Source organism: Ambystoma mexicanum, chromosome 2q (assembly GCF_040938575.1).
Source record: "Ambystoma mexicanum isolate Mex_15411 chromosome 2q, UKY_AmexF1_1, whole genome shotgun sequence".
Classification (NCBI taxonomy): domain Eukaryota; kingdom Metazoa; phylum Chordata; class Amphibia; order Caudata; family Ambystomatidae; genus Ambystoma; species Ambystoma mexicanum.
Genome location: NC_090924.1, coordinates 536,056,663 through 536,082,723, shown reverse-complemented (window position 1 = coordinate 536,082,723; position 26,061 = coordinate 536,056,663). Strand labels below are relative to the sequence as shown.

General features: G+C 45.7%; 1 protein-coding gene across 1 annotated transcript in view; it reads left to right on the top strand.

Annotated features, from left to right (window-relative positions):
- CRYM (crystallin mu) overlaps positions 1–26,061 on the top strand; it is a 358,261-nt gene that overhangs the window by 116,198 nt on the left and 216,002 nt on the right. Inside the window, exon 4 of the mRNA XM_069647676.1 lies at positions 9,082–9,183. Within this exon, the coding sequence (XP_069503777.1) occupies positions 9,082–9,183 (102 nt within the window). The remainder of the gene's footprint in view (positions 1–9,081; positions 9,184–26,061) is intronic.

Sequence of the window (26,061 nt, the reverse complement as noted above, 5' to 3'; positions counted from 1 at the left end):
GCTGCTGAGCCCATCAGGTCTGACCCTGCTGGGCGCAGCGGCCCCGGTAGGCAGAGTTCATGGAAGCACCAGCACCGCTACCAACCGTGCCGGTGCTGCCAAGTCCCCATTCCCGTGGAGTCATATGAGACTCCACGGGAATGGGGACTTGCCAAATCCCCCGCCTGACTTCCAGCGCCGCTGGGACTTGTAATGTCCCGTAGCACCGGTAAGTCAGTCGGCAGATTCAGTGTTTCGGGGACACCAGCAACTCGCCGGTGGCACCCGTGGGTTACCGCTGACGACCTAATGAGGCTTGCCTTAGTTCTGCCCCCTTTGTGAAGATTTTCAATGTCATCTTTTGTTCTTTCCGACTGTACTTTTGAAGCCATGCCTCGTCCTGACCAATGTGATGACCTGTCCTGTGATCAAGGCTGGCCCGGACCCCACAACAAGGTAATGCACACCTGGGTGATTAAAGCCATGCTACACCGTGATATCTAGGTAGTACAGAATTCCACTATCAGTCATGCTGTACTCAGATATTGATTTCGTCTTCTTCCAAGCACTGGCTACGGTATGTCTGGTAGGCGAGACGGGTCCCTGCCTGACTAAGCAGTTGTCGCACTGGGAATCATGCACAAGCACGTTTGGGATGGGTTTAGCAGTTCGGAAAAGGTATCTTGCTTCTATCAGAACAGAGGGTGGTCTCAGACATTTTTTAACATTCTATTTATTCGAAGGCAGTCCGAAAGATTGCGGCTTTGTTAAATAAGAGTGTTAGGCAGAATTGCATGCAATAACCTCTGGGAACACCACACACAATTAGGACTACAGGTGTAAGTCTGTACCACACACCTTTTGGTAGCGAGCTGAGCAGCCAGGCTTATCTCAAGAGGTAATGTGAGCAGTAGATGAAGTTACACAGAAGTATCACAATCACAGTGGTTCAAGTAGACACTCACACTCAAGGTTTCTTGGTAAAAAATACTTAACACATTTATTTACACAGTCATTTAGAAAACATTCACTAGTAGAAATCAACTTAATAGTAAACACCAATACGCTACATTAACAAACTCTAAGTTGTAGGGACAGTTTGAGCTCCCCTGAAAAAGGAGCCAATGGCACTTCAATTACTTTCAATAGGAATAAAAAGACGTAGGTTTGTACAATGGATTAGAAAACACTTCTGTTAGGCAATACAAAGGTTCAGTGTACCAGGAGGGTCAGTTCAAATCAATAGGCCAGGCCAAAGTCAATAGTCTAGTGTTCTTGGATAGGACAGATCAGTTATGGTAACAAATGGAGACGTCTTTGTAAATGCTCTCAGAAGTAGTTTAGACGAAAAATAATGATATGCTGGGTCACAAGCTGATTAGGCCTGTAAATTGGGAAAGTTGCACGCACTTTCACCGCAAGAGTTAGGACCTCTCAACCGGATGGCACAGTACCTTAATGTGAAGCAAAAAGATGCAGCTGAAGACGTTGGTTCCTGGCAGTTCCTGCAGATCTCGCTGTTCCTGAGCCTCAGTCGTGGGGACAAGAGGGAGGACGTTGGGGGACTCCTGCACGGCAAGGGATCGTCGTTGGAGCAAACAAAATGGAGTCACTTCAGTTCAAGTAGCCGTTGCTTCAAGACACAAACTGGCACCCTATTATTAGCTACCGGTGTTCGCGGTTGGGAAAAATCATGGTAGTTCGTTATAAAACCACTGCCACCAGCCATTTCAATAGGAAAGGGTAGCTTTTGACAGCTGCAAGAGTGTTTAGACATAGTGGATACTAAGTAACCCCTCCAGCACTCTATAGGAAGATAGTGTCTGCTGGGTCTATGAATTTAAAAAGACTAGTAAAGTCAATTTAACTTTACATTCTCTGGGGAACAGTAGTTCATCCCAGAGAAGGTATTTAAACCTTGGGAAGTCCAAAGGACATCCCTGTGCCACTGCACTAAAGGTGCTGTGTGACACAACAATGAAAATATGATGCCTATGGAGTTATCTTAAACTCCATAATCAAAGAACACAAGAGTAAAACACACATCAAAATACATGAGAGTGGGAAAAAAGGCTCACACTCTCTCCAGTTAAAAAAATCAAGTCCTCAAAATCCAGCAAAGTTGCTGGGGGTCCCTAAGGTGAAGGGAATACGCACATTTATGAGAAGTCTCCCTAACAAAGAGCAGCAGTTTAATAACAGCGTGAAGAGTTTTGTTTCTTCTTTGTAAAAGGGTATATGACTATTTATTAAAATACACATTCTGTTATATCCAGGCTCTGGTGCATGATACATATTTTAAACTAGATGTTGCCGCCGTTGTTGATCACTCCTTATTATGTACAGACACTTTTGCATGGAAATATATAGGACCTCAACACGAGTTTGGTAAAACGACCGAATTACTGACAAAATCGATTACTGTTACCACCACTCACTCCTGTGGATTTACAACAGGATTAGGGACCGTGGCAAGGCGGTGTTAATCCCCTTTTTTCTATTCCATAGGACTCGATGGGGATTTTAGCAGAAATTACCACAACCTGTAATTCTGCTATATTCATTCTGCCGATGTTTGGCCTTAAAGTGGAGGATTTACTTCCAGCATGGTGGTAAATCCCCCACTATAGGAAAAAACAGAAGGCCTTTGGGCAGTAACAGAATTACCACCACTTTTTAACCCCCCCACTGAACTCGTAATGAGGCCCATACATTTTGTTTTTATACAAAACAAGGCTTTTACACATGGTGCAATACGTATTTGAGTATTGAGAATGTACATGTTTATTCATATTACATTTAAAAAAAGCTGTCATAGGTGCTGATCATTCTTTATTTCACACTGACATCCACTTTTACGGAAAAAGTTAACAAATCTTAATTAAAAAGGGCCTTTATATATAAATTGTAATGCTTGATTAAAACACATTTTTACTGAGAGCCATTCATTTGTGACCTTTTAAGTGGAAGTCCGCGTTGATCATATTTTATTACACACGGAGAGTACCTTTTTAAAAACAGGTATAGACATGTACATCGTAGTGGTAACCAACCCGCCATGTTAAAATGCCTTTTTTTCCTGATGGGTGGCAGGGCCACAGGATCTTTAGGAGGCTTATCTAAGCCACCACTATTGTGGAGTTTAGAAAGACTAGCCTAATGGACCAGCAGGGATTCCACCAAGTTAGACCAAACTCTCACTGGTTAATGTGCTTGAGCTGTAATGCCTCACTCTTAGGAGGGGGAAGAGACTTCCACACAGATAATATATGTATATTGTTTAACAATATTAATGTGGATAAAGTCAAGATACTATATATATATATATATATATATATATATATATATATATATATACACACACACACACACACACACACACACACAAGGGACATGAAGAAGACACTTTAAACTGAACACAATGTTATACTTAGTAGTATGCAATGTTACAGTTGCAGTTTAAAGTGGGGAAGCAAAGTAGGTAAGAAACTAATTATATGCTTTATAGAGTAGAAGGCAGACCAGAAAAAGTCTAACGACTAATTTAAAAAGTACAGTTTTATTGTAGCCTAGAGGAAGGTGGTGGCGAGACCACAGAGAGCCTGTGGTGGACAGCCAGTCCCAATAATGTTGCTGATACCACTGCACATAGAGAGCCACAGGGTGCCTGGTCCCTCGTCGGAAAACCGGGACACCATAGAGAGGAGAGGGGACCACAAGAAGGGACGTGCCGATGAAGAGAAGGCGCCAGCGGTCCAAGAACAGAGAAAAGGTCCAGAGGAACGAGGCTCCCAAAGACATTCTCCTTAATCATAAAAGGTAACTCGGAGAACAGGAATAACAGGAGGCCGAGAAGGGATCATTACACCATGCAAACAAATAGTCTCAGTGGAAGTCATGAGATAAAGTTACCATTGAAGCAAATTAAACTGTTCGAATACAAGAGAAAGAAGTAACAATGAGAGAAAATATCAGTGGATAGCCATATCCCTGGAAAGGGGGGAAAAAGGCAAAGCCACCTCTGAAACCTATGAACTTTATATGTCGTGATACTAGAGAAAGAAGTGCTCAGAATTTGAATACTAAGAGAAAAGAACAGTGGATAACAATTCCCTGCGAAAAGGGGAAAGTAAGTACATATCGTCTGCAAGAAGAACACAACATCAAAATGAGAGAATGTTCTGAGTCCCTGTTCAGAGAAACTAGTGCAAGACCAAGTAGGCCAAAGCAAGCTGAGCTATAATTGGCCAGGAGGGAAAGACTATTAGAATAATAGTATCTTCCAAGGAGACACAGGAAACGGCAGCCAAGAATATATAACTTACAAGAGATTCCCAAAATGAACTTTCAAGGAGAATGTAAATCCCAAAAGCCCATTATAAGAGTTACAGAGACTAATCCAAAGGTACGAGGTGCTCTCATCGCCAGGCTTTCTAACGCCTGCCTTTTAAACGTGCATAAAATAACAAAAAAGTTAATCTAATTTTTTTAGAGGGGTGGCAAAGGGCAGATAAGGGGTTGGGGGTCAGGAATAATAAAAATAAGAGCAGGAGGGGGTGCTTGGGGGGGAGGGGTGTCCACGTTTAAAAGGAAGGTGTTAGAAATCCTGACGATGAAAGAACATAGAACCAATCCAAGAAATCACGAGAGACTACTTGAGGATCATATGTTGATAAAGCATCCTACAGACTGGTACTACAAGTACCCTCAGGAGAAGGGAGTCATTCTCCAAATATAAGTTAGTTTTCATAGTGGTAGGGTCAGCTCGGGTAGTTTTGGACAGTGGACTGACAAGCACCTTAGTTAATAACTTAGGCAGGGATCACCCTTAGGAATAGGGAAAGTTATGTCTTATATCTTTTCTTTAATAAAAACGCACCATGTCCTTGAAGTGTCTGCGTCCTTCTTCTGACTCGCCAGAGACCTCACTGGGAGTTACTCCCCTCTTGGGGACAAGGACTCCCATTCCGATAAGGAACTCTGTCCAAAACACAATTTCTGTCTACATGGATGTTGGAAAGACTTTGGTATGTCCCATTATGACTTTAACAAACCAGGACCCTTATTTCACTCCTTTGGCGCCAGGTAATGCTGAACTTCATCTAAAGGCCATAATCAAAGAAGACAGACACATTTCTCTTATTTCTGATGATGTAGATAAGAGCAGATCGAACTGCAAGCCTGTGTGGAAATGATGTCCTGGAGGGACGGAGGCATGTAAGGCCGTGGAACTCGCAGTGGCGTGGAGGAAGAGAGAACCACTAGCTGCAGGCTGAAAGGCAGGCGTTCTGACTGAGCAAGAGGCTCCGGTCAAGAGAAAGACAGAGGCAGGAACACAACCATCTCAACTGGTGGCCTGACCATATGAGAGCAGTGGTGGGCCTGGTGCCCGACAAACAACGCCGACATCAGAGGGAAGAAGGAAGCCCGGATCCCCAAGCTCCACATGGCAAGTGCCTTTGTTGCTGACACGAGCACCTACCGGGAAACAAACGCTCCTGAAGCGAAAAGCCCAGGGCTATAAACTTTGGCTTCCAAGATTGTCGAAAACAATGAGGTTACAGAGACTGGATAATCACGAACACAGAAACGGCTTGGAAAGCTGACAAAGGTATGAGAGTTTGAGAGAACTGAACGAGTACACGCCCTTTGTAAAACAGAGTGAAAGTGATACGAACACTTTATGCCACAGCTGGGAAAGCTGACAAAAGGTACGAGAGCTTGAGAGAACTGAACAGGAACATGCCCTATGCAAAGCAAGGTGAAAGAGATCCAAACACTTTATACCAGGGCTGGGAAAGCCAACAAAGGTAAGAGCTTGAGAGAACTGAATGGGCACACAGCCTATGTAAAACAGAGAGAAAGAGATACTAACACTTTATACCAAGGCTAGAAAAGCCAGCAAAGCACAAGAGCCTGAGGGAGCTGACAGGGCATACGCCTATATTAAACAGAGTGAAAGAAGTTTGAGTGCAGATGGGCATATATCATAGGTAAAACAGACTGAAAGGAGTATGAACACTTTGTGAAAAGGCTTTAAAAGCCAACTAGGTTACGAAAACCTGGAACACCTGAGCATGCAGACTTCCTACGTCTGTTAAGTTGATTGAGAGCCAGTACGCCTACCAAAGAACCACATGACTTTGGGGAGTTCAAGTGCCATGAAGGTTGGGCATAGAGAATTATATTAAAAGGGATCCTTGTGGGATCTGAACACTTGTCCAAATCTTAGAAGAGTGATCAAAGGAGAATCCTTCTTTTCCTAGAGGGAAGCGAAAACGGTACAGAAGACATTTGTCTTTTTAATCAACAGAATCTACAAGAAGACCGTGAACTGTGTCATTATATTCTAAAGGAACTTTGAGACTGAAAATAAGTCATCTAAGTGTTTGGGCCAGGCAGAAGGCATAGTCAGAGGCTATTGCTCCTGCCTCCTTTTTCTTTTAGTTGGATTTTCTAAAGTGGTAGGGCCAGTTAGTTAACTAGGATTTGGACTCGGGACTATTTCTTTTTTACTTCGATGAACACCCTTAGTTTTGTTTTAGAAGGTAGGGAACTTCCCTCATGGGTGTAGGGCCAAATAGGCATTTTTCTTTCTTTTCGAATAAACACTCTTGAACCATGACCCACTGTAGTCTAGGTCCTTCTTCTGGTTCACCACACTACAATGTGCAGGAATCCAAAATATGGCGCTAACGTGGACCTTATCCATCCTATCTAACTGCACACAATCAATAGCATTACATCTTTTTGAATCAGAAGAAACAGACCTATCCTGCAGAATACCTCCAGGATCCATTCTATCGCTGCTCTTCTTTGACATTTATCTCAGACCACTGGCAGACCTCATCAGTTTGTACTACCACTTCTTCACCTATGTGGACGAAACCCAGATAGATCATAGATCATAGACCCAGAGACCACCTCAACGTATTGCCCATCAACTTTATCAATTGCATGATGAAATGCTCATATTCAGTGATCACAAAGAGGCTTAATTTCAATTGTACCAGAAGCCCAATCAGTTCTTTCAATTCTCAATCCCCATTCAGGATCCCAGAAATATAGCCTCTATCTCTCAGACCCTGCCACACTCCAGTGCAAAAAGTCCACAAACTGGGAATACTCACCAACTCGGCGGTCACCTCCAGTGGTCGAAGTGGATGGGAGCGGTCGGGAGCGGTGCTCTTCTACTTCTTTTAATTAAGTTTTACCGTTCCTATACTTTTATTTTAAAAAGAAACCGTTCCAGAACGGTTTCGTTTTAAATTAAAAGTGTAGGAAGAAGTTAAAACTTGCACTTTCAGTGCACTGAACAGGACATTACCTTAAAGAACAGGCACATGTGTTTTGGGGTTTTTATTGTGCATGGCAGGTGGCGCGGCGATGGGGTTTGTGGGAGCGGTGCAGTCCAGTAGGGAACATAGTTCCGCTACTTCTTTTTGTACATTTCGACCACTGGTCACCTCTGATGCCTAAATCAGTTCCATAGTCAAAAATGGTTTATTCTCCCTCAGATCACTATGTCATATCATTGACCTCTTCCCAACTAATCAAACATCTTCACACTTTCATCTCATCGTGTCTCAATTACTGAAATGAAATCTATCTGGGCCACCTAATCCACAGACACAAGCTATTTCAGAATGGGGCGGCCTGCCTCATTCGACCTCCGACGCAATTATCACTTTTTACCAGCAATTAGATCACTTCATTGACATACGATTGATCAAGGGACCACATTTATAGTATTCCATGCCTACCATGTTACTGGCCCCAATTGTACCCTTTATAAATTCCCAAAACACATACTAACATGATCATTGAGGTAATTGAACAAAGACTTATAGTTCCTGCCAAGCTCTCCTCACATGGAAAGGTGGCTGTGGCTACTCAGTTCGAGACAGCAACATTGAAATTCTCTGTCTGTTACCATCCACAGTCTAAACCTTGTGACATCTCTCTAAATCTGATTGTCTGATCTTTTTGTCGTAGTACGTGCCAAGATACCTTATGGTGAAAATTGCACATTATAAGAATTTAAAGAAAGTGAATGCTGTCTTTGTGGCAGGATTTCCAAGTAGGCTGGAAATGGATGAGAAGCAGGGTAGTCTTCGGGTCCAAATTGAAGAAAATTGGATTAAAGCACAAAATGATTTGCTCCAAAACGGACCCACAGACAATAGAAATTGTGATCTGGGCAGCTGATGCACATGGAAAAGCTTTTAATACACAAGTGGGATTCCAAGAAAACCTGTCACATTCATTTGCTCTTAAAACATCGCCCAGACTACACACTGTGCCAACAGGAAGACAAATGGGAATGTGGGCAGTAGATGGAATTAAAAAACCTTCACATGCCCTTTAAAAACCCAGGCAGAATTTCATTAAAACCCATGGAAACGCAAATTAATTTGCACCAACATAGAATCAGAGTCTAGGCCAATTTCTAGCAGTGGAGAGATGTGTGTTTGTTTCCATTAAGTGATTTCCAGTGAGAACCCGGGGAGTAAGCAGAATTGGCTGACCTAGGAAGTATTGCATGAGGGAAATAACCCCTATTTATTCTATTCAATACTTTCCCTGTGCCCCATGCTATAAATATCTAATATTATACCAACATATAATTGGGTGATATTTGAAATACCTCGTTTTGACTACTAGCAACAGACTACTAGCAACATACTAAACAGTGCCTCTTGTGTTTTTAGTTAGAAAAATTATCCCTTTTTCCTTTTTCAACCATGTCAACTCTGCTGTATCAATTGTGAATATGTCATTATGTTCTTATCTCATTGTTGTTCGGTTTTTGCTTACAAATCCCTGTAAACACAAGTAAAACCTCTTTGCTTCATACTTCAAGCGGGAAAGAGAGGGAGAGACGTATCCGCAGGCAAGGAAATACAGAAGGGGAGATAGTTAGCAGAAGTATATGATGTTGGTCGTGGAAGAGTTTACCACAAATGAGTTAAAACTATAAGAGGATGTTTTCAAGAAGAGCATTTTTTGTTGATCATTTAAGTATATGAAGTGATTTTCCACTTATATCTGTAAACACCCCTGCTAGTTTTTTTACATAATCTTAATTGTATTGAATTGCAGCTTCTGCAGTCAGCTTCATCAAGAGTACTGTGTATATTAGGAAGTGGTTCTCAAGCACACAGTCACTACGAGGCCTTTACAGAACTGTTTACGTTCAAAGAGGTATGTTTCTTTGAGGAAAAGCAAATCATGAAATGTACTAGAATTACTGTCTTTATATATCAACCTTAATTACACAAAGTACAATTAAATTATCCTGAGCAACATGGGCACTGTAATGCCAAACATGCAAGTACACTTCCAGAAAGCACTATATCTTGGAATCACGTGATCTGTGGGCCCTGAACTGGATACTATCTTTGGGCACAGCCCACTTTCGCACTTGCTGACACCAGGCCTCAATCCCTTTCTTTCACTCATCGAGGCTGGACATAGAAGAGGATATTTGTTTTAGAACTGGTTGGAATGAGCTTTGCCCGGTGCCAAAAAAGGCTGTGAGACTACTGAAAATATGTTTATGTTTATATTAGGTTTATATAGCGCTTTAATCCAAAGCGCTTTACAGTATAACAACAAGGTACAATCATGAAAGAAGCATATTTACAATCATGAAACAAACCAGTGAGACAATATGTAGAACAATTGACTTGGGGCAGAGGGAAGGGAGAGGAGGTAGGTAAGGATGGTTACAAATAACTGATTTGAGATCAAGTGGGTGCGAGAAGAAGGGGAAGGGGGGAAAGGGGATAGGAAGGGAACAGGGGAGCTGTAAAGGAGAGAAGGTAGGGAAGGAAAGTCAGGGGGCAGTGGAGAAGTAGGGCTTTCAAGGAGGTGCGGAAGGATGAGTAGGTGGGGATGGAGCGGATAGAAGGAGGTAAGGAGTTCCAATGTAGGAGGGCCAAGAGCTGAAAAGAACGGAATCGTGAGGAGGCACAAGGTACAGTGAGTAAGAAGAGGGCAGCCGAGCAGAGAGAGCGGGAGGGAGTGAAAAATGAAAGGAGAGAAGAGAGATCGGGGGGCGAGGTCATGGAGATATTTGAAAACCAGACAGAGGAATTGAAATTTAAGTTGGGAGAGAAAGGGAAGCCAGCCAAGGTGAGAGAGTGAGGTGGAAATAGAATCGCAAGGACCGAGGAGACAGAGAGTACATATAGATGGATTGCAAATTGCATTGCAAATATGCAAAGGGAGGGGCTCTGGTGTCAGTCAGCTGCTTCGTCTGGCATGGCCAGTGCCCCCTGCCAAAAGTTCTGTTACATCAGCAGCCATTTTGAAGGGCCAGTGGGGCTGTTTAATCTGGGGAGAGATTTGCTGAATAGTGCTTAATTTGTTTCACAATTGCTTGTTCGTTGATTTTGTTTTTCACTTTATGCTGTGAGAGAAATCATCTATATTGGGGAGAAATTGGTTGAATACTGCTTGTACATTGATGACGTTTATCACTTTTATGCTGCATTTTAATGTTGTGTATTAACCCATTGTGAGGCTTCCATCCATAACATTCAATTAAAGCAGTATTTTTTATTTGCTCCAATTTGGAATGGTTACACATGCCTAGTAGATCCATCCAAAGCAGCTGACTTGTGTGGAAAAGATGAAGCTGAACACACAATTAAATTGATGTTGAAGGCTGCAGTTCACCAAACAGACAACAGATATCCTCCCATTGAATAGCATAGAGCCATCTGATAACATTAATTAATCTTTTATAGCACACTTAATACCGGAGAACAGTCTCTAAGCGCAGAGCCAGGATTCAACCTGTGTTGCTCTGCAATGTCTTGCTTCCGTAAGGGAAGCATGGTATCACACGTAACCTTTATTGATGGTTTTAAAGGGGTTGGAAACTCCTATCTTGCCCTATAACTATGACGGGAGCATTCTCGACCATCAAACAAAAAGAAAATACAGTCCTAGTCAGTCATTAGTGAAAATAAAATGGCCTATACTAACAAATCTAATACCTGCCCTCTTTCTAATACAATGCATGTGTAAAGGGAATGTGCAATGCAAAAAGGAAAATCAGTGTTCAAAAGAAATGTCAGTATGGCAGAGTAAACTCCCTACCCCACATTTTGTAGCACGGGGTAAGGTGGCACACTTGGACCTTGCGACACACTCTGGCTTCGGACACAAGGATGCAGTTTGTTTCGTGGACCAGTGCCCACTTGGCATTCAACAAAAAGTCACTAGTATATCTGCTGGGCCTCTCGGCTTTCTCTCAATCCAGCCCAGGTCACCTTTTAGCTTGTAATACAGTTCAACAAAAGTTTGTTTTGGTGGGGGCGTGGCTAGCAGCCTGAGCATGAGCACGTAGTTCTCTGTGGCTCCCGGACCGCCCATCAAGATCCTGGTGGAAATCCTGCTAATGACTTATTGAGATGGTCCCCCGACTCAGTCTGGACCGGGGGAACGGTGAAGGTAGAATCAGTGAAAGTTTGGAGGCGAAGCACAGCTCGACTTGGCAGGAATACGGCAGAGGGGACTCGGAGTCAAGATGGCCACCGTAGCCGATCGCGGGCAGCAGGCCTGAAGTTGGCAGACCCCGGCAGGAGAATCAGGGCGAATTAATGGAGCAGAGAGCCCTGATCACGAGGAAGAGTGTCAATGAGAGCCCGTAGAACATTGAATGTTGGGGACGTGAAGCGCCATCCGACCTGAAGTTGCAGGAAAGGAAAGCTGTGGTATTGCGGGCAGAGCAGCACTTTGGTAATGCATATCTCTAACTCCCCGGATGAGAGGAGTGGAGCCCCGACGGAGCGAAGGTCGATGAGCAGAGGAGCACTGGGGAGGCAAGGAGGCGCTAATGAGGACCGTGGAGGAGAGGCGCTGCCGGACCAAGAGAAGGACGAGCGAGGACCCGGAATACCCATGTGAGTCTCTGCACCCCCTGGGAACCGGGATCAACATCGAAGCGGAACAGGCCATAGGTAGGAGCAGTGTTATGGGGGAGAACATAGAAGATCCGCACAGGGAATATCAACCCAGATGCGCAGCGGAGTGCTGGACGGACGGTTAGCTCTGTCTCCCTTTTTTTTTTTTCCTCCACATAGTTAACAGTAAGGAGCCCCCCACCCCCTCGCAAGTAACTAATAGACTCTGATCCCAGGTGTGGGGGGGAATATTGCACAACGCATTGGCACCAAGGAGATGGTGTCTGACCCGGATAATCACTTGCCAATATTTTGGGGACAAGAGGCTACCGCGGGAGGCGGAACAGGGACACGACAACCCAGTAACAGGAACGCAACGGGTTCCTAGGGGGAGGAGCACCCTGGACCCCTCCCATGCGAGATCCTACTTGAGAAACAGAGAGACCTCCACAACCACTTCCCCTGAAGGAAGAGAATATAATTTGGAGGGTGTTAAGCCCTGACTGCCAAGCTCCAAAGAGAGGGAACACGGACTACGCAAAGACACAAATTAGGGCTGGGCTGACCGAGAACAGAGACAATGGTAAAGTTTCAACAAAAGATGGACAAGTACACAGACCCGAAAAATAAACATCAGAAGAATGAGGAGGTGGGCCGGGAAGTGGAAGGTGCTGTTGGAGGGGTGACCTTGGATGCCCTGATGGAAGAAATCCAAGCCACAACAACCTCCCTTGGGTTATAGGTCAAAGGATCGAATCCAAAGGACCGAAATGCAATAGGGTCGAATCAAAAGGACCGAAAACCAAAGGGTCGAATTTTTTGTTTTTTTTTTTTGTTTGGGGGGTTACTCCCAAACCTCTGTTTTTGGTGTAAAACCCACTTTTTTTTACTATACGAAAACCAAAAAAAGCAATATTTAAAAAAAAAAAATTCGACCCTTTGGTTTTCGGTCCTATTGCCTTGACCCTATTGCATTCGATCCTTTTGGTGTCGAACCTTTGACCGGACACCCGTCCCTTGAGGGGAGCATTAAGGAAGTAGGGGTGGATATGTCCCCGGTGAGGGCGGACCTCAGGAAGGTGTGTGAGAGGGTCACAGAGGTGGAGCAGAGAGTAAGCAACGTGGACGATGACCTACAACTGCTCAAGAATCAGTTGGCAGGTTTGGTAGGAGCGTCCAGGACATTGGAATCTAGGGTGGAGGATGCAAAAGGGCGATCACGGCGATGCAACATCCAAATGGTGGGTGTCCTGGAAATAGAGGAGGGACCTAGCACAGAACTTTTCATGGAGCAGCTCATCTTAGATGCCCTAGTAGTGAAGGGTCTGTCGAAACCTTTCACAGTGGAGTGCGCACACAAAGTACCGGGCAGAGCCCCGCCCCCTGGAGGACTGCAGAGAGTAATAGTGGTGAAAATCTTAAACTTCAGAGACGGGGATGCCATCCTACAGGAGTCCCGAAGGGTGGGCTACTATGAAGTGGAGAACACAAAGTTATGTATTTCACATTGGAAGTACAATGCCAACGTAAAACTTATGACGGAGTGAGGCGCCGCCTCAGAGAGTTAAACATTAAATACATGTTTTTTCCGGCAAAATTGAAGGTTATTGCAGGATGGAAATCATGTTTTTTTGGATCACCGCAGGAGGTGTGGGCCTGGCTAGATACGCAGCACAGTGGTCGGGTGACTAAAAGAGGTGGGGGGAGCTGGAAACTGAGAATGGCAAGAGAGTGTCTGTAAGGAGGTGAGGCACCAGCTTAAAGATTGGAGGTGGGAGAGCGAGATATGTTTTAAAGGACAGGTAGAACGAAGGCAAAAGGGGGATCCCCTGGACTGACGATCATTCCTCCACTAGAGGAGGGAGTGGGTGGGGGAACAGTTCAAGGTGAAGAGTTGGGGAGAAGGGGATTCGGACCATGGTTGGAGGAGGTCCGGGGGGGGGAACGGGTGGGAGTTGATGGATCAGGGGGAAGAGTGGAGGTGCCGAGCGCCCAGTTGGGGAAAATTAAGGGGTTAAATAGGAGAGTGAAGAGGGGGGCAGTGGGAGGGGGAGGGGAGTTGGGAGCACACAAGTTGGGCACGCTTGCCCAGTTGGGTGAAGTTTGAAGCGAGGCTAATGGATTGGATGGGAGCGACTCAGACGAGGCTAGGGGGGACCACAGCGATGGGTAAGGGATGAGACAACTGCAGCCGGAACAAAGGGTGATTGTTTGATAATTGGGACATGGAATGTCCGAGGTCTAGGTTAAAAAGTTGAAATGTCGACGGATAGGGGGCTTTTTAAAGCGACATGCAATACAGCTTGCTCTGATACAAGAAACCCATATGGTACGTAAAGATTTAGATCTACTTAGGAGATGGGAGGGGGGGAGTAGTGGGAACATCTTAATCAAAATATGCGAGAGGAGTGTTGATTTGGGTGGCGGCCGGGTTGCCGGTGCAGGTGGGCAGGGTTGTAACGGATGAGATTGGAAGAACGGTAGTGCTTAAGGGTTTGTTGGAAGGTAAAGACATTTGCATGGTTAACTCTTTTGCTCCTAATGTGGATGACAAAGAATAGTTCACCTCTGTGATGCAACTGGTGGGCGGGTACTGCGAGGGAGTGTTTTTATGCGGAGGGGATTTTAATTGCTTGTTAGATCCGAACCTGGACAGTACAGGGAGCTCATGCTCACTGAAACAGCAGGCAGCGTTGTCACTGCGGAAGATAACAGGAGATTGGGACTTGGTGGAGTTGTGAAGGGCATCTCATGGCCAAGATCAGGGGTACTCTTATTTCTCCGGGATGCATGGAATGTACTCTCGGCTGGATTACTTGTTTGTCGCGACGGAACACTTCTGTAAATTCAGCAGCACGGAGTACCTGGGAAGGATCCTTTCGGATCACTCACCCTTGGTAACAAACATGGGGGGGATATGGTGAAGGTCGTCACTGTATTCCTGGAGACTCTCAGCCGCAGCCCTGGAGGATGAGGCATTTAAAGAATCACTGAGAGAAGAGATGACAGCCTTCATTGAGTTCAACAATGGTTTGGTGGAAAGGTGGGGGAATCGTTATGGGAAGCGTTTAAGGTCATGGTTAGGGGAATTTGTATAGCTAAATCAATAGGGGTCAGGAAAACTCTGCAGGAGAAACTATAGAAATTGGAAGGGGAGATAGCTACCTTGGAACTGGGAATAGGGGCAGGACAATACAGGGGTATGGAATTGACTGTCACCTTGGCTTCCCATCAGGAGACACAGGACTCACTTTCAAAATTTTACATGCGACAAAGGGACGTATGAATTTATGGGGAGGGAGATAAGGTGGGCGCCTACTGGTTTGGTTGATCCGTTGGGAGTATCGCCGGCACACCATAATCCAGATTAGGCAAAACTCTGGGGAATTTACCACCACCCAGGCAGGAATGAATGAAGCCTTTCAAAACTTCTATCAATCCTTGTGTATGATGGAAGAGTCATATTCAGATGAGGACGCACAGGAGCTCTTAAATATGGCGGAATTGCTGGTCCTCGCAGGGGATATCAGCGAGAAGTTAAATGGACCAATTGAAGGATCCGAAATATGTGAGGCATTGCGCGCATTGGGGAAGGGTACATTTCTGGGAGGGGATGGATTCCCGGTGGAGTTCTACTGTAGGTTTGAGGAGCTATTGGTTCCCCAATTTAAAATGACGAGGCCTTTGAGACAGGGATTCTACCAGAATCAATGCAGGAAGCGATAATAACGGTCCTATTTAAGGAACGTAAGGACCCCCTTGAATGCTCATCCTGTCGCCCGATTTAGTTATTAAATGTTGACGCGAAAATTGTGGGAAAGGTATTAGCTACCAGATTGTCTTGGGTGGCCCCATGTCTGCTACTCCCGGATCAGTGTGGGTTCGTAGGGAGGCGGAGCACCACAATGAATCTCCATCAGTTGCACCATGAGATGGACCAGGTTAGGGACTCCTGGAAGGACATGGCGGTGGTCTCTTTCGAAGCCATGAAGGCCTTCGATTCTGTGGAATGGGAATGGCTGTTTCAAGTGTTGGGGGCTTAGGGGTTCGGGGATAACATATGTCGGTGGTTGCGGCTCCTATCCAATAAGCCAATTGCTAGAGTAAAAACAAATAGCTGGGTATCACAGAGATGGACGCTAAGTAGAGGGATGTGACAAGGGTGCCCGGTCTCCCCAATATTATTTGAAATGGTGGTGGAACCATTGGCGAGGTATCTCGGGAAAGAAATGGGAGACGCAGGTATTCTGGTGGGAGGGGTATGGCATGTAGTCTCTCTATACACCGATGACCTGTTGTTATATGTGGGGAACCCGATAGACAACCTCCCAATCCTACTAGAGGTGCTAGGTAACTTCCGGAAACTATCGGGATATCGCATCAATATTGAAAGGTAGATGTTATTTCCACTGGGGGGTGTCTGAGCTGATGACCCTGCCGCACTGGGGACTCAGGTGGGAGGGGGGCTCGTTTCGATATCTGGACCTCCAGATTTTTCACAATATCAAAGAAACATTCATGTACAACACAGGCAGAGCACTCTCAGGGATAGGGTACTCAGTCCAATTTTGGAAGAGGTTGCAGTTATCATTGACGGGCAGAGTAGCCTTGTGCAAAATGGTTATCTCCACTGGGGGGTGTCTGAGCTGATGACCCTGCCGCACTGGGGACTCAGGTGGGAGGGGGACTCGTTTCGATATCTGGACCTCCAGATTTTTCACAATATCAAAGAAACATTCATGTACAACACAGGCAGAGTACTCTCAGGGATAGGGTACTCAGTCCAATTTTGGAAGAGGTTGCAGTTATCATTGACGGGCAGAGTAGCCTTGTGCAAAATGGTTATCCTCCCCAGGCTCATTTACTATTTCACTAATATCCAATCAAGAAGGTCTTCCTTAAAATGTTAGACAAACGAGTGGGGGAACTACTGTGGAACTCGGGGAGGAGGAGGGTCTCACTAGCAATGCTATTACGTTCACGTCGAGAGGGGAGGTCTCAATTTGCCAAATTATGAGTGATATTCTATGGCAGCCCAGCTACAGGTGGTGTTTTTGTAGGCCTACCCTGAGGGGGTGTTATTAAAGCGGCTATTGGGGAGTCTACCAACTCATCGACGTTGAGTGGAATTTTTGTGGGGTGCGGTCAGGGGGAAGGGGACCACTAATGTTTTTTAGGTGGTGCGGGAGCTCTGGAAGAAACCTTTGACAAGTAAGCAGGTATTGGGACTTTATAGTGCAGACTTACTGTGGATCGCTGATCAGGGGCTTTGGTTGGCAGAACAGAGAATGGGGTTCTCGATATTGATGGAGAAGGGGCGTGCCTCGATAGGGGCCTTATTTGAAGGAGGTTAGGTGAAGCCATTCGAGGAATGGAGGCTGCAATATGGGATTCCCAGGGGGCAATTCCTGGCCTATGAGACAATAGTTACACGCTTAGCAAAACTGGGCTAACATCCCGGAGGAACCAGCTACGAATCCATTAATGCAAGTGCTGCTGACGCAAGGAGAGATGGCGAGCAAGGCTTTCTCGTATTTATTAATCAATAGGGGAGCTATTCCCTAAGGAGGAGCTTGCAGTTAAGGCCACGTGGGAAAGAGATACAGGGGAACAGATCTCAAAGCAGACTGGGAGAAGATGTGGGAGCAGATCTGGAAGAACGCGAGAAATGCTAGATTTCAGTTGATAGAATTTAATGTGCTGCATAGGGTATATATAACACCCGTGAAATTACACGCGATGAACGACACCTTAAGTGCAGACTGTCTAAGGCAGGGATTTGGCACATGCTGTAGGAATGCCCGGTGATCAGGGACTACTGGCAAGCAGTAGTAGCAAGAGTCAATGGGCTACTGGGTTCCAGTTTTGAGTGTGTTCCAAGAGTGTGCTTATGGGGATTATTGCCAAGTGGGAAACGCCACAAAACACAGAGATGGCTGGCCCAATTTATGCCGTTACTGGCCAAAAGGAGAGTGGCCATAGTATGGAAGAAACTCCAGGGGCCAACCTTGAGGCAGTGGATGGAAGATATCCGCAGGTGGGGGATGGCGGAATTAGAAATACTGAAGAAGACCCGAGACCTGGTGTTGGAAGATGGGGTGGAGGTGGATTGGAGTCAGCTGTTCAATGAACTGTACTCAGCGGATTTGTTATGTTAGTTATATTTATAAAGAGCATGCAGCCCGAAGCACCTTGGCGCTAAGAATGATGCAGGAAGTTTTAAAAACTAGCTGACGAAAAGGACTACTTCAAAACAGGTATGTTTTTAGAAGCCGACAAAAGGTAAGGAGATTTTTGGTGGCCCGAAGTGACACAGGCAAAGAATTCCATAATTTAGCAGCCGCCACAGAAAAAGAGCGGCCAGCCACATGCTCAAACTGATAGCTGAGGAATCGAAATAAGACAAGAGCTTTAGAACATAGTTCGTGGGATGGCACATAAGGGCGCAACTTCTGCTGCAAATATTCCACGCTTGATCCATAAAAAGCCAGATGAACGATCACCAGCGATTTAAAGTGAACCCGCTGAATAACAGGGAGCCAGTGTAAAGACTGGAGAATGGGGGAAATATGGGCACCATATGGCATACCTGTGCAAATGCGGTCCGCATGATTCTGGAGGAGTTGCAAGCGATGAACAAGATGCAAGGGTTGGGCCAGAAAAAGAGAGTTACAGTAATCCAGCTGACTTAGAAGTAGGGAGGCCGTTACAGTGGGCCTGAGCTGGATCGGAAGAAACAGTAAGACTTTATGAAGAATTCAGAGTTGAAAAAACCCAGCCCTACAGATAGTCCCAACTTGAGCGTCCATAGACAGAGAGGCTGAAAGAAATCACTCCCAGATTGTTTACCTCCAAAATGGGGGTAGGGCAAGAACCAAACTCAGTCGGCCAAAAAGCCGGGGACCAGGTCGAAGTAGGGGAAGAACCGATCGAGTGAGAGCCGTGTGGTGGGTATACCAGCAGGACCTCCATCTTGTCCCCATTCAATTTCAGCCAATTGTCGCCCATCCACTTACTCACAGCCAGTAGGCCCCCCTAAACTGAGACGCTGAGCCCAGTTGGGTAGAATCCAACCGGATGATGATTTGAGTATCATCAGCATAGGACTAGCACCTAAAGCCGTGAGAGCGGATGAGCAAAACAAGAGGCTGAATATCGATGTTAAAAAGGGCTGGGGACGAGGCGGATCCCACACAGCAAAAAAGAGGCGGCCGAAGAGACGGAGGCGAGCGTTAGTGTTGGCTACGGTCAGCCAAGATGAGGCGAACCAAGCCAAAACCTGACCCGAAAGGCCAGCCACCGTTAGGCGATCCAGTAATACCTAATGGTCGACTGTTTCGAATGCGGCAGATAAGTCCAACAAGATTAAGGCTCCCACCACGCCTCTGTCAGCCAGTAAACAAAGATCATCATGCACTGATACCAGGACGCTCTCCATCCCTCGACCAGGCCGGAAACCAGATTGGAACGGATTCCAAAAAGATGAGTGCTCCAAGAAAGAGGTGAGAAGGGGTAAAACAAGAGATTCCAGCAACTTCATGAAGAAGGGCAAAAGCAAGATGGGACGAAAATTAGGATCCAGAGAAGGTTTTTTCAAAAGGGGGATCACAATCGCTTGTTTGAGCTCTAAAGGGATTGATCCAGTTTGGCAGGAGTCATTAACTGCTTCTGTCGAACCATGTAGAGATTAGCGAAGTGCTTTCTTTTAAAGTTCTCAGAGGGATAGTGTCAGAAGACGAAGCAGACTTAAGGTGACCGATGGCGAGCTCAACTTCCTGAACTGAGAATATAGGAAATACCGATCAACTATGGTCTGATGGGTGGAGGGGGACCCCCTGCTCAAGAACAGGTTAGCAAGATAGACAAATCTGCTCGCGCATGTGCTTAATTTTACTAATAAAAAAAGCCACCAGGTTATCGCAAAGGGTCTCAGAATGAGTGACCTGAGGACCATTCTTAGGGGGGAGAGAAGAGTGACCGAACAACAGAGAACAATTCTCTGGGCTGATTAAGAGCACTTTCGACTTTACGAGTATAGAAATTGCTCTTAGCCACCTGGATTGCAAGATGATTCGAGTTGCGCAGGTCAGGGTAAAGGCAGATTTAGCACTGGCAGAATAGGTACCTGCCATTTCTGCTCAGCCTGCCGTTTTTCAGCCCGTAAGGCTTTAAGCTTGTCCGTAAACCAGGGCTGGGAGGGGCGGTCCCATAATTTACGAAGAGTGAGGGCAGCTAGCTTATCTCCTAACAGGGTAAAGATTTCTGTCAGCGTGGAAAAGTTCATGACACCTGATGCCTGACAACGTGCCTGAATATTTGAAGCATTGTCCTCATTAGAGGTTTTAAGCCAATTTCGGTGTAGCTGGTATTTGACTTCCGTAGAGGCATGGGAAACCTGAAACTGGACAAGAAAATGAACAACCATGTGGTCAGACCACAGGATGGGGAAAGGAGGGGAAGTGGAGACCAGGGGAGCTCTGGCAAAAACAAGGTAAACTGTGTTGCCAGCTGAATGGGTCGGAGCTGTGACCAATTGGGCCAGACCCAGATCATTCATTGCTTAAAAAAGAATTATCAGTTTTCGTGGCAGGGGTGTTAAAATGAAGGTTAAAATCACCTATAATCACCAGGTGTGGACACCTCAGTTCCAAAACTGTGATAAATTCAAAGAATTGGTCACAGAAGAAACTATCTGCTCCAGGGAGACGGTATATCACCAAGATGTGAAGACTGAGGTGGGCAGAGATGGTGTTTTTATTAAAAGCGCTTCCATTTTAATGGAGTGAATCAAAGGATTAGAAATGGCATTCAGCCAAGACTTAAAGATCACTCCAATATCACCACCTGGTTGCACTGAAGGGCGATCCAGTCGGAGAATATTATAGGAGTCAGGGAGAAGCTGAACCACTACGGGCCCGGAGGCGTCATTCAGCCATGTCTCCGTGACACAACACATCCAGCACCAAATCAGCCAGCAGATCGAAACAGGCAGCTGTATGATTAGCCAAAGAGCGGCCATTGACAAGTAAATCTGTTAATACATTAGACGGAATGTCTAGAGGAGGAATTACCAAGTCATCCAAAAAAGGCAGAACTGTGCTAGAAGGGGCTAGCGCAGTAGCCTCTCCTTGGACCATGTCATACATGTCTTAGTCTCCTTACCATCAGTCCACAGCACAGAGTGTGCATGGACGAGCAGAGGGGCTTAACTTAGGTGAAACTTCGGCACGCTGAGTGCGTGCCTGTTGCGCCTTCGTGTGGCGGTCTCACTAATATGGCACATGGTATTGCCGAGGGCGTTCCCTGCAGCTGCGTATGAGCAGCGAGCAAAGACTGCGTCCGTTATGGGAGGCAAGTAAGAAAAGACACTGCTGCTAGGCAACGTGCAGCATGTCAATGAGGCCAGGCACCCTCCGCCTAGCGGCATACAAGGAAATAAAGTAAACGTTAAAATAACAAGCAAAGAAACAATCGTGCTATAGGCGACCAGTCAACCGCCACAGCCTGGGTAGTATAACTGGAGCCTGAAAGAAAATCAACAAAAGTAAATTAACGTGCACAATAAAATTAAAATAACTTTACAAAATCAGGAGCAGCAGCCTACCTGATCATCCAACCTGCTGTGCAAAATGCAGGAAGATAAGCCTCGAAATGGGCGTTCCCAGCAGCTGCGTATGAGCTGCGAGGAAAGACTGGGTCCGATAGGGGAGGCAAGTAAGAAAAGACACTGCTGCTAAGCAACGTGCAGCGTGTCAATGAGGCAGGCACCCTCCGCCAAGCGGCGTACAAGGAAATAAAGTAAAAGTTAAAATAACAAGCAAAGAAATAATCATGCTATAGGTGAACACTCAAACGCCACGGCCCGGGTAGTATAACCAGAGGCTTAAAGGAACTCAACAAAAGTAAATTGAAGCCCCCAGGAGGGAGGGAGGGGACGGTTACTGAAGAGGGGAAATGGCTGAGGGGAGCATGGTAGGAGACGCGGGGTAGTTAAATAGGATGCATTGGACGGTGAATGAAACAGGAGTCTGAACCTGCAAAGTTGTGCCCTCGCTGGGCATGTGTACCATTGAACCTACGACAATGCTAGGTGACTGTCAACGTCCAATTATGACTTTTTTCGAAACTTCACCTTGTAATTATATGCAGGCTGCTTGACCCAGAGAGGGATACAGAAATGAAAAGGGCACATCGTTATCTATGTTACATGATGTAATTGCTCAGATCCATGCTATGCCAATTTACTTCAATTTATAAAAAAATGTTAATAAAAAGATTTACAAAAAACAAAAAAGTTTGTTTCCTTCTGGTTACCATAATTCAGTACCGGTTTACCTCTGCCAGACTCAAACCTTTCAATCACAATTTGAGGGGTTCCCTTCCCCAATCTTCAATCACACCTTCATAGGCTTCCCTCCGTTGGGCTCAAGCCTCCTTTCACTTTCCTTCCGCTGTCGAAGACTTCCGAAACCCCAAGGTTTTTGCTCTTACCTAGGCATGACCACTTAGACCTTCTTTCCTCAAACTTCACTTTTCCTCTCCTACACCATGGCCTCTTGGTAAATGTAGTTTCGAGCACAGTACTTATTTCAAAGTTCAAAGATATCTCTCACATCCAGGTTTTCCTCTGCCGGGATGAAGCCTAACAGTTCAAATCTTGCATCTCAGTTTCTTTTTCTTCCCACCGCTTCTACATCAGACATTTCACAGAGATTTTCGATTGGGCAATCTTCTTTCGCCAGACCACTCTGTTACTTTGTAACTTTAATTTACAGTTCTTTACAATGCTTTGCTTTCTCTCGCGTCTTATCGGAGCAGAGGCAACCTTCATTTGTTGGATACTGTCGCCATAAAGTTTCATTTAACACAGGCCAAACTTTCATTGCTTTCATCAAATCACCGGCTGTGTTCATTCATTTTGGCATTTGCGGATTTGATCCTGAAATCAAGGCTGATACCACAACTGCTGCTGCACTTCCCCAACTCTGCTGTTCACCCAGGAAGGTGGCTGTTATCTTTGAAACACAAAAGAGGTGTGTCTCTTCTCTCTAGCTGGGCTTGCTTGCGCAACTTTCAAGGCCCTTTGGCGGTAACAATCTCTCGCTGGGGTGTCTAAGGTTTCTGTGTACCTCAGTTCCATTCCACGGCCTGTCGCTCTGCTCCACCTGGTTCACCATTGCCCTGGAAGAACTGCTCCTTCTTGTGCACCGCCGTGCTCTGAGTTTAACCACAAGAACATGTCTCTGGCCTTCAAGTCCCATAATGTAATTTTTTATTTTGCTCCCACTTCACCAAATCCCCTAAACAGCATTCCAGGGTTTTTGGGGGCTGCAGGAGTTTAAGGGGATGATTGTTGAGGTCAGGGTCTTGCCACCTGCCCCTCAAAGGCCTGGGCTTTCCTGTTTCACCCAGGGGAGGAGCTCTGGTTTGTGCACTGGCCGGTAATCCCAGCTGCCCCCGGTTTGGCTCCCTGGAATCAGCACTCCCTTGCCATACTGCAGCCTCCCCTGTACTCACAGGACCAGTAATTTGGCAGTCCTCCTTGATCCAGGTGTTCCAGGGTCTCTCCATCTCACCAGCTCAGGTTTCTTCCTCTTGGTCTCTTGGTCTCTTGGTCTCTGTGCTTCCTCCAGCAGCCCCAGCTCGCTCAAAGTGTTCCTGTGTGCTCCACCTTTTATACTGGCTGGGAGAATTAACAGGAGTTAGGTGTGAGTGGTTGTCCAGCTCTGCCTGACTCTGCCTGACCCTGCCTGACCTGGTTAACGGGACGAGATGGAGACTGCCGATAGGAATATATGGTACATTGGTTCCTATGGGTAATCTTCATAGTTTCAGTTTGCCTCTTCTTCGTCCCAGTGGTTTTGGGAAACAACATTGGGGAGGAATTATGGGAGTTGTAGTGTTTCCGAGTGGTGGTAAGAAAATTATAAAAAATGCTGTTAGGAGAAGGGGGACAATCTTGGTGCTGTAAAATATGGGATGATATATGTGTTCTCCTTTTCCTGGTTCTTCTACGCCTCCCTTTTGTGTTGGTACCTGTTGGAATTTGGGAGGGGGCAAAGGTATAGGATACAAAATGGTGTTTGGTAGAAGAGGGAATGGCAGGTAGGGAGGTGTTAAGGAAAGGGGGACACCATGTCTCACATTGGGTTGGGACTCCTCCTCCCTCTCTGGTCCACTCCCTGGGTCCGGACACAAAAGCAATAACCCCTGCCTAGTTTCCCTAGCAACCCCCATGAAGGGGGTTGATAGGGAAAAACCCTTGGCTTTTTCACACTTCCAAGACAAACGTGTTGCCCCTGAGCTATCCTCCCACCCATTAAAATCAAAATTGTGAAATTATATTGCAGTTCACCAAACAACCAAGAGATGTCCTCACAATGAACAAGCAGAAATGGTCTGCAGTACAGACCTCACAGTAGGTGAGTCTATTGCCCATTGTGTAGTAGCAATGTTTTGTGGCACCTCTGAAAGGGGCTTGTGTAAACAATCCTCCAGTCGCAACCGACAGTGAATAGCAGTGCAGGCGGTCATCACAGTGGGTGCCAGTAACTTCAGAGCAAAGCTAAATAAAGAGGTTCAGCGAGAACAATTTTTCCACTTAGTGTTTTACTTTGAAATATACCACAGGTTCCCAGCACTTTCCATTGGTATGATATGATGCTGGGAGGCTACGGTCATGGTTACTTCAGTGTTGGTTAGCTCAGGTGTGCCAGAATTGCTGAAAATGTACTATGCCATTGCATGTCTATTGGAAGGGCATGGACAATGAGGAGGGACTTTACAGGTGACTCATTTAGGTTAAGGAATCCCAGATAAACTGACTATCGGGAGCGGTCAGAAGCTACAAGATGGTATCCTGGACTACTTGTGAATTAATGGACTCAAGAGACTACAAGGTGAAGATCCTATTTCCAGGGAGGTCACCCGATTCAGAAGATACATTTTTTCCCAGGGTTTATCTCCTCCAGAGAGACAATTACATCTTTGTTGTGGGGCTCCATCACTGATCTCTGCTTTATCACAACTGTTCAAGGGGATATCCTTACACAGAACTGTTTCAGACCCTTTAAAATGAATGGAGGAATACCAAGGCACCTGCAGCAGGTCAGAAGAAGGACAAGGACTTGTGCCTTCCATTTTTGAATATTCTTTATTAAAAGAAAAGTGAAATCTTTCTCTAAACTATGGGTTTTCCCTACCTAACGCAAACTATCTAGGGTGCTCGTCAGTCGACAGTGAGTCCAAAAGGTAGGTATTTCTGAAGTACTAATTTTGGTTAGGGGTTTGTTATCTATTCTTCCTTCACTTAATGTATACCGGGATCTCAACTATTTAGCCACTTCGGGGTGAGCTTGAGCTACTTGAGTAGCGGTGCTAAATGTAGGTTGGTGCTGTTGTATTACCCCTTGTTTTAAAAATGGTGGTAGTACATTGACAAACTGTTCTAATGCCAAAGTTTCTTGTACCTCGGGGAGAGTTCTTTTCCTTAACCACTGGGAACGGGTATTCTTGTTACGCTCACCTGGTTCCCACAGGGGCGTCGATCGGACCCGGACAGCTGCGGTCTCCACCAACGTGATGCGTAGTGAAGAGATGACAGTCTGGACTGGCCCGCCTAATCTTGTCTGCTGGACTCATAGAAGTATTCTCCTGCAAGTGGAGAAAGGGATTTAGCCACCCGTGGACTTTAGTGATGGCCCCCCCAACTGTTCTCGTTCTCCCCACTAATCACCTCCGATATCCCCTCTTGGTAACCTCACCTTATGTTTTTAAATGATGAGCTCTCCATCCTGCATACTGGAGGAGTTCCGGAGGAATATTGACTCCAGTGTCTATAAAGTTCAAAGAGTTCAATATGTCTGATGTTCACTCTTGTTCCATTCCCTCGTTAGGTTGCAGCTGGGTCCAAAAGAATATTGCCTGGAGGCAGCTGATGGCGTTCAGGTAAGAGTCTGTATTATCAAACACTGTCCGGTAAAAGTTGCATGAGTTTAACTTGCTGTTTTCTCTCCCTTTATAGGTGCGGCATAGAAAGATGCGGCAAATTAAAGGATAATACCTACGGTGGTAAAGCAGGTAAGCCTATGGTGGCAAAGAGATTGTCTTTGTCGGTTTTCTCGGCTCACCTTGTTATTCCTTTTGTTTTCCCCCCAGGTGCTGGGTT